Below are 9,520 nucleotides of genomic sequence, written 5' to 3'. Positions count from 1 at the left end.
GGTGACAATGGACAATAAAAGGTTCATTTTGGCCAAGTCCAAGGTGATGGTCTGCATTATAGAAATTGGTATTCAACATTCCAGGAGCTTCAACGTTGGTGAAGAGTGGGCCCCAATATATTTTGGCAAGATTCAGTAGTGAGTTTTGTAATCCTCTACCTTACCCCTCCCAGCAGTGCTGCCAATAGGCCTTAACCTTGCAAAATGGGCACAGATTCAGGGAATAGGCAAAAGGGGAGAGGGAGGTTGGAGAAGGGACATACAAATTCCAATCTGCACAAATTCTGCCCTCCTGAAGCCCACAGCAGAGTTTGGACCAGATGGTCATTGGTCCAAAATGAGATCCTTTCGCAATTTAATAAACAGAATAACTGTTTTGGTGCATGTAACATAGAAAGGCCAAAATGCAGGAAGCTGTATCTATCAATTACATTTTAATTTACGTATCTGTGGAATTATTTATAAATTAACCTTTGAGGACTAATGCATGTTCGTACTTAATTGACTTCCAGTAAACCCTTCTCCCCATTAACAGAATTATATTCTCAATGTACATTAATTGAGGACTAATTAGCTGTTAGACTATAATAAACCTGCAACAGATGGATAGCTGTAAGTGGAATTCATTTCAATGCATTTCCTCTCTATTATGTGCATTTTCAAACTGAATAATGGCATTTTAAGAAAGAGGACCATAATGATACAATAACAAGCTAGGTACTGACGAAATGCTCCACGCTTAATTGAATCATTCTGTGACATCATTGGTGAGTCAGATTGATCAGCTCTGCATAATGCCATACATTGTTTGCTTAATTTAGTCACAGCTACAGTGCTTTCAACAATTTCCTATCACAACCATAGGAAACAAGCATGTTTTTAAAAAATCCAGTTTCTTAATGCAATGCTGAAAACTGTAATACTTATTTTGGAAACTTTTGCTGAGGCTTTTTCTATAGAGCACAGAGCGATTAATTAAAGCTGGGTGTCATCCTTCATGTCCTGTCCACCTCCGCTATTGTTACAGACACTGATCTTGAGACTGGGTTTGCTGTTTGGGACGTAAGCCAAAGGATCAGGGCGGATCAAGTATCTGCAGATACAAAAGAAAGTTAATTGAAAAAGGGGTAAGGAATAAAAAGGACAGATTGAGATAAATACTCACAGGAAGAAAGCTATGAAATTCAAACTGCTAATGCCTTGTATCATGTAGAAGTTGAAGGTTACTTTAATGTTTACCATTCATGCACAAACTAATTCCAGCATGTATTCATAATGCACATCTCTTTGTTCATAATGCTTAATTATATTAAACAATATAATTGAGATCTTAATTTGATATAGCCTAGAACAATCAAAACTTTGGGATACTTGGTTTTATGAAACAAGATTTCATATGATAATGAGAGAACATGGCTGACTTTTTAATTACTTTCTTTCTAATGAAAGTATTAATATGATGAAGTTATATCGTGTTTAGTTCAGAGAATAAGCTCTTCCTGGAGAGACCCAGTCTGAAAAGACCAATAAAAAATATTAATAAATTTGTTCAAGTCAGTTTGCAATCATTTAGGGTTTGAATAATTCAATTCTAAAAGTGTAGCATTTCAAAAGGCCATTTTCAAAAAATTCTGTAATTTGTTGTCTTAATTACTGAATTATAAACTGTTCTCTGGGTATCAACGTTTTAAACTGAACTTGCATTCCAGCAATGGCATCGGTGGTGAATTTCCTTGGCTATTTCACCAGACTCCCATATCAGTGGGCTGAGAACATATCAATCTTGGGTGAATTGGAATCAAAGATTGACAGGAAAAACTGTAACAGAAAAATGGACTGCCTTTTAAAGAAAAGATAGTTCATATATAGCGGAAGTACATTTCCACAAGAGAGAACAGCCAAAAGCAGAGCTCTCTAAATGATGAAAGAGATAGAGTAAGATGAAGGAGAAAAAAGGTAACTAATGTCAGCTTAATAATGGAAGAGAGAAGCAGGCTGAATACAGAAGATTCAGGTCAGAAGTGGAAAAGAAGAGAGGCAAAGTGCAAAAAGAGACTGGCAGAATGCATGAAAGGAAATCCAAAACTCTCCTATAATAAATAATAAAAGATTTTGTTGGAGGAGTGCTTGGGGCTGATTAGGAACTAAAAAGTGGGTTTGAACATGGTGATAGTAGGCATGACTGAGAAACTAAATAAGTACTTTGTATCTGAGGAAGAAGATGTGAAGTGTGAATGAGGAGTTAATTGAGATGCTGGATGGGCAAAACATTGATAAAGAGGAGGTACTAGACAGGATGGCTACACTTAAAAGTTGTTTGATCACCAGGTCTGATGAGGTGCACCCAATGATACTGAGGTAAGTAAGGGTGGAAATTGTGGCGGTACTGGCCATAACCATCCAACCTATCTGTATCCTTAGATACAGGGACTGATGCCACAAGACGATATAATTGTAAATGTTACATTATTGTTCAAGAAAGAGTGCAAAGATAAACTCTGCAACTACACAATAGTCCATTTAACTTCAGTAGTGTGAAACATTTTGAAAACTATAATCTGGGACAAATTTTAATAAATTGGACAAGTGTGGATTAAAACCAGTATAGATTTTTTAAAGGCAAATTGTGTTTAACTTGAGTGAATTTTTTGATGAGATGACAGAGAGGTTTGACTAGAATAATGAGTTGATGAGTCCACTGTACATGGACTTCCATATAGTATCTGATAAAGTGCCATATAATAGGTTTGCCAAAAAAATGAAGCACATGGGGCGGGATTCTCCCCTACCCAGCAGGGCGGGGGGTCCCGGCGTAGCGGAGTGGCGCCAACCACTCCGGCGTTGGGCCTCCCCAAAGGTGCGGAATTCTCCGCACCTTTGGGGGCCAAGCCCTCACATTGAGGGGCTAGGCCCGCACCGGAGCGGTTGGCACCACGCCGATTGGCGCCAAGACCGGCACCAGCGGCCTTTGACGCCCGCCGCCGCGGCTGGCCAAAAGGCCTTCGCCGGTTCGCGCATGCGCCGGTGGATTCTCTTCCGCATCCGTCATGGTGGATGCCGTGGCGGCGGCGGAAGGGAAAGAGTGCCCCCACGGCACTGGCCCGTCCGCCGATCGGTGGGCTCCGATCGCGGGCCTGGCCACCGCGGGTGCACCCCCGGGGTCCGATTGCCCCGCGCCCCCCCAGGACCCCGCTCGCGACGCCGATCCCGCCGCCACCAGAGGTGGTTCAAACCTCGGCGGCGGGACTTCGGTGGCGGAGAATTTCTTCCACGGCAGGGGCGGGATTTTCGGCGGCCCCGGGCGATTCTCGGGGGTTGAAGAATTTCGCCGATGAAATGAAAGAGACAATGGGCGCGATTCTCCGCACCCCACGCCGAGTGGGAGAATCGCGGAAGGCCGGGCGAATCACGCCACGCCGCCCTGGCACCCCCCGCGATTCTCCCACCCCCCCCAAAATGGCATGTCGCGTTTTGCGACAGGCCACTCGGAGAATCGCCGCTTGCTGTTTCTCGTGGCGACGGGCGATTCTCCAGCCCGGATGGGCCGAGCGGCCTGCCAAACCCGACTGGTTCACGCCGGCGCCAACCACACCTGGTCGCTGCTGGCGTGAACAGCGCGTGACTGGTGTGTGTGGGGCCTGCGGGGGGCGGATCGAGCACCACGGGCGTGCTCAGGAGATGTCTGCCCGCGATCGGTGGGCACCGATCGTCGGGCCGGCGTCTCTAAAAGACGCACTCTTTTCCCTCCGCCGCCCCGCAAGATCAAGCCGTCATGTCTTTCGGGGCAGCGGAGGGGAAGACAGCAACCGCACGTGCGCGGCTGACGTCACTTAGGTGCTGCCGGCCGCGTCATTTCCGGCGCGCCGCTTTGACGCAAGCGTCAAGGCCGGGTGCTCGGAATTCACGCGCCGCCGCTCCTAGCCCCCTGGGGGTGGGAGAATAGGGGACGAGGAGCGGCCTCCGACGCAGGAGTGAAACACTCAGGGTTTCACTCCAGCGTCGGCTGTTTGTCTCCCTTCGGGAGAATTGCGCCCATTGAGAGTATGGGTACAAAACTGGATGAATAATACGAAACAGTAGAGAATGGAGTCCTGAATTGGTGGAGCATTTACAGTAGGCTTGCCTAAAGTTTGACACTCGGATCTTTGCTTTTCTTGTTATATATTAATGATGTTGAATTGGGTATACAGTGCACAAAGCAAAATTGGAAATGACACAAACATTGCTGTGAGGAAAATAGTGATGAACTCGAGAGGATACAACCAGACTGGTGGAAGGGCAGGCAGGTGGCAGCTGAAATTTAACACAGAATTTTGAAATGGCGTGTTTTGGTAGCAAGACTGAGGTGAGGTACTTTAAACTGAGGGCACAATTCTAACTGGGATAGGGGAGAGGGGGAAATACACTAAAACATGCAAGCACTGGAGGGAGTACAGAAAGAATTCACAATAATGGCTTCAACAATGATGAACTTCAGTTCATGAAGATACATTGGAGAGGTTAGAACTGTTTTCCTTGAAGAAAAGAAGGCTAAGAGGAGATTTCATATTGATATTCCAAGCGATTTTTCACAGTGCTCAGCAAAGGTTTATACCAACAAAAAGGAAGGACGGTAGAAAGAGGGAAAATCGACCGTGGATATCTAAGGAAATAAGGAAGAGTATCAAATTGAAGGAAAAAGCATACAAAGTGGCAAAGATTGGTGGGAGACTAGAGGACTGGGAAATTTTTAGGGGGCAACAGAAAGCTACTAAAAACGCTATAAAGAAGAGTAAGATAGAGTATGAGAGTAAACTTGCTCAGAATATAAAAACAGACAGTAAAAGTTTCTACAAATATGTAAAACAAAAAAGAGTGGCTAAGGTAAATATTGGTCCTTTAGAGGATGAGAAGGGAGTTTTAATAATGGGACCAGAGGAAATGGCTGAGGAACTGAACAGGTTTTTTGGGTCGGTCTTCACAGTGGAAGACACAAATAACATGCCAGTGACTGATAGAAATGAATCTATGACAGGTGAGGACCTTGAGAGGATTGTTATCACTAAGGAGGTAGTGATGGGCAAGCTAATGGGGCTAAAGGTAGACAAGTCTCCTGGCCCTGATGGAATGCATCCCAGAGTGCTGAAAGAGATGGCTAGGGAAATTGCAGATGCACTAGTGATAATTTACCAAAATTCACTAGACTCTGGGGTGGTCCCGGTGGATTGGAAATTAGCAAACGTGACACCACTGTTTAAAAAAGGAGGTAGGCAGAGAGTGGGTAATTATAGGCCAGTGAGCTTAACTTCAGTAGTAGGGAAGATGCTGGAATCTATCATCAAGGAAGATATAGCGAGGCATCTGGATAGAAATTGTCCCATTGGGCAGACGCAGCATGGGTTCATAAAGGGCAGGTCATGCCTAACTAATTTAGTGGATTTTTTTGAGGACATTACCAGTGCAGTAGATAACGGGGAGCCAATGGATGTGGTATATCTGGATTTCTAGAAAGCCTTTGACAAGGTGCCACACAAAAGGTTGCTGCATAAGATAAAGATGCATGGCATTAAGGGTAAAGTAGTAGCATGGATAGAGGATTGGTTAATTAATAGAAAGCAAAGAGTGGGGATTAATGGGTGTTTCTCTGGTTGGCAATCAGTAGCTAGTGGTGTCCCTCAGGGATCCGTGTTGGGCCCACAATTTTTCACAATTTACATAGATGATTTGGAGTTGGGGACCAAGGGCAATGTGTCCAAGTTTGCAGATGACACTAAGGTGAGTGGTAAAGCGAAAAGTGCAGAGGATACTGGAAGTCTGCAGAGGGATTCGGATAGGTTAAGTGAATGGGTTAGGGTCTGGCAGATGGAATACAATGTTGACAAATGTGAGGTTATCCATTTTGGTAGGAATAACAGCAAACGGGATTATTATTTAAATGATAAAATATTAAAGCATGCTGCTGTGCAGAGAGACCTGGGTGTGATAGTGCATGAGTCACAGAAAGTTAGTTTACAGGTGCAACAGGTGATTAAGAAGGCGAATGGAATTTTGTCCTTCATTGCTAGAGGGATGGAGTTTAAGACTAGGGAGGTTATGCTGCAATTGTATAAGGTGTTAGTGAGGCTGGATTATTGTGTTCAGTTTTGGGAAAGGACGTACTGGCACTGGAGGGTGTGCAGAGGAGATTCACTAGGTTAATCCCAGACCTGAAGGGGTTGGATTATAAGGAGAGGTTGAGTAGACTGGGACTGTACTCGTTGGAATTTAGAAGGATGAGGGGGGATCTTATAGAAACATTTAAAATTATGAAGGGAATAGATAGGATAGATGCGGGCAGGTTGTTTCCACTGGCAGGTGAAAGCAGAACTAGGGGGCATAGCCTCAAAATAAGGGGAAGTAGATTTAGGACTGAGTTTAGGAGGAACTTCTTCACCCAAAGGGTTGTGAATCTATGGAATTCCTTGCCCAGTGAAGCAGTTGAGGCTCCTTCATTAAATGTTTTTAAGGTAAAGGTAGATAGTTTTTAGAAGAATAAAGGGATTAAGGGTTATGGTGTTCAGGCCGGAAAGTGGAGCTGAGTCCACAAAAGATCAGCCATGTTCTCATTGAATGGAGGAGCAGGCTCGAGGGGCCAGATGGCCTTCTCCTGCTCCTAGTTCTGATGTTCTTATGTTATATTCATCATCAAAAGGATTCTAGGCCAGGTAGAAACAGTTCCCACTCCCGAAGGGATCAAGAACGGGAGAGCACAAATTGAAGGTAATTTGGCAAAAAAATATAAGAAACCTTTTCACTCAGTGAGAGGTAAAGTTCTGGAATGCAGTACCTGAAAGTGTGGTGATGGCAGGTTTCACCTAAGTATTCAAAGGGAATGTTATTATGGAAGAATGCACATGGTTATGGGGAGAGGTTGAGGGAGTGGTGTGAGATGAATTGCATTTTGGGGAGCGAGTGAAGACGCAATGGGCTGAATGGCTTCCTCCTGCGCTGTAATGATTCCGTGATAGTTCTGCACAAGTTGTTGTAGGTGGCAGGGAAGGTTGAGAATGTGGTTAAAAAGATACAACGGCTTTATAAGAAAAGACATGACTAGAGAAACAAGGAAGTTATTATGGATCTTCATAAAACAGTAGTTCGGCCTCAAATGGAGATTTGTTTTCAGTTCTGGGCACTGACTTTAGGAACTGAATGTGAAGGCTTTAGAGAAGGTACAGAAAAAAGCAACATGACGTTCCAGAGAGGAGGGTCTTTGGTTACGTGGATGGATTAGAAAATCTGGAAGCAAAACTAAAATACTGCAGATGCTGGAAATCTGAAATAAAAACAGACAATGCTGGGAAAAAAAACTCCAGTTCCGAAGAAGAGTCATGTGAGACTCAACATTAACTCTGTTTATTGCTCCACAGATGTTGTCAAACCTGAGTTTTTTTCCAGCATTTTTATTTTTCAATTGAAAGATCGGGAGTTGTTCTCCTTGGAGAAGAGACGGTTGAGATGAGATTGATGTTCAAAACCAAGATGGCCTGGTCTGTCCAAATGGGAAGAAATCTTTCCCATTGGTATCAGGGTCGAGGCCCAGTGGTACACTGATTTAAAGGTGATTGTCAAAAGAACCAAATATGACATGAGAGAAAATGTTTTTGTGCAGTGAGTGGTTTGGATCTGGAATGAATTCCCCGAGAGCATGGTACAGGCAAATAAATCATGACTATAAAAAGAGAATTGGATAGGGATCTGAAGGGGAAAAAAAGGATTGCAAAGTTAAGAGCCTGAGAGAAGGTGAGACAGTGGAACTAGCTAAGATAGCCCTTGCAGAGAACCCACACAGTCTTGATGGGTTAAATGGTGGCCTTCTGTGCTGTAATAATTCTATGGGTGAGATGTTATGGCTGTACTCGTCGGCGGGATATTTTGGTCCTGCCGATGCTGCACTCCCACTGTGGGTTTCCCAGCAGAGTGGGGTGGATTCAATGGGAAATCCCATTGACCAGAAGAACCCACTGGTCAACGGCGGGCTGCCTCCCCCATGCAGAGGCCAGAGAATCTCACCCTATGATTCTCGGAAGAGATGGACTTTAGAACTATTGTGTATTGGATGATTTTCCTGGAGCATGAGGCATAAAGCAATAAGTCAGAGTTTGCACTGTTGCTCCTTAAATTAATTCTCCGACTCTCTTTCAGCTCCCAAGTTGATTAGCTGGAAATTGTTGCTATGCCATCTAATAGCCTAAAGAAACTGAAATACTTACACAACATCATTCAGTTCCAGTCTTGTATCTGGTGAAGGATTGATGAGAATATACGACAGAGTGTTCTGGTGATCATTCATTTCATCTTTTTTAAAAAAAGTAAGGACATTGTCAGTTATATGTGCTGGTCAAGGTAAGAAATTGCCCTGTTATGTTACCTTAACGGGTTATTCCTCCCCGTCTACCACCACCACCATTCAAAAGAAGAGCCGCAACTTCATAGTAATATCAATGCCTCTAATTTCTCCAGTTAAGTTAAACAAGCAACCTGAACTGGGCAAATATTATTTTTCTTTCATCATTACTGGGTCATTATCCAGGAATTTTCTACTGACTACCATCACCATTAGGTTCAAAGCAGTCAAGTGATTCGATGGCAAAACGGGGATGGACAACAAATATGGCCTTGCAAACATTGCTCATACCACACTAACAAATAAAAGAGTCAGTAGCAAGTTGTCCCAAGGTATTTACACAGACCACTGTACACTATGTACACTATAGGAAACTTTTTAAAAAATTAACTTTATTATGTAGTTATTACACTTTGACAAAATAGAAAAAGGTGCTTAAAATTATTTCATATGTCAATGAATGTATTACAGCTAAAGATTTTTTTTAGAAGTGGGATATTTTCAAACTTTGTGTCACAGTGGCAATTTAAGGGCTAAGGAATAAACTACTTCTTAAAATTACAGTCCCTCATAAATAAACAGTAAATAATTAAATTAACAACTTTGATTTCACTGTGGCAACTACATCTTTTGTTTAAAAAACGACACATTCATCCGTCAACCCTGATCACCTTCTCACTATTCTGAGTAAAGTGTCATGAACGGCAGCTTATATTAGCTCCATATGGCTAACATAAGCCATAATGAGATAACCTAAGCTGTTGATGGGTGCGTCAGCCATAGCTTGAGTCAGGCCAAGAGACATCACATTGCAGATTCATGAATTATAAATTTGATTAACTAAGTTAAACGATCACTTATTTATACTGAAGGAAAGTCAAGTCTTTATTTACACTCCTTCATAGAACCCACCAATTCATATATTTTACAGAGAAGTCATTTAATTTCTAGATATTTTTAAAAATCGGAGGTGCAGTCTTGTACTTGGAAGAACAAACCTGGAGGAAATCAAATTCCATATTCATATATAGGCATTCATTCCATGCTCTACCTACAGTATAGCATTTTAACTTCCAAAATTGGTTTAGAATTGAATATTTCTTATATTAGACGAGTTAAAACTTGGTAGAATAAAATATATTGTTATAATCACCGCAA

At 42.8% G+C, this 9,520-nt stretch overlaps 1 protein-coding gene across 1 annotated transcript in view; it reads right to left on the bottom strand.

The window, feature by feature from the left end:
- Nucleotides 1–415: 415 nt before the first annotated feature.
- The window catches only part of kcnt2 (potassium channel, subfamily T, member 2), a 1,159,267-nt gene continuing 1,150,162 nt past the window's right edge, over nucleotides 416–9,520 (bottom strand). The window contains exons 31-32 of the mRNA XM_038794878.1: nucleotides 8,229–8,313; nucleotides 416–1,093 (exon numbers count right to left, since the gene is read on the bottom strand). Of these exons, the coding sequence (XP_038650806.1) occupies nucleotides 976–1,093; nucleotides 8,229–8,313 (203 nt within the window). The 3' untranslated portion in view covers nucleotides 416–975. The remainder of the gene's footprint in view (nucleotides 1,094–8,228; nucleotides 8,314–9,520) is intronic.

Source organism: Scyliorhinus canicula, chromosome 4, assembly GCF_902713615.1.
Source record: "Scyliorhinus canicula chromosome 4, sScyCan1.1, whole genome shotgun sequence".
Lineage (NCBI taxonomy): Eukaryota > Metazoa > Chordata > Chondrichthyes > Carcharhiniformes > Scyliorhinidae > Scyliorhinus > Scyliorhinus canicula.
Note: the sequence above shows the minus strand (reverse complement) of the source record. Positions and strands in the feature narration are given on the sequence as shown.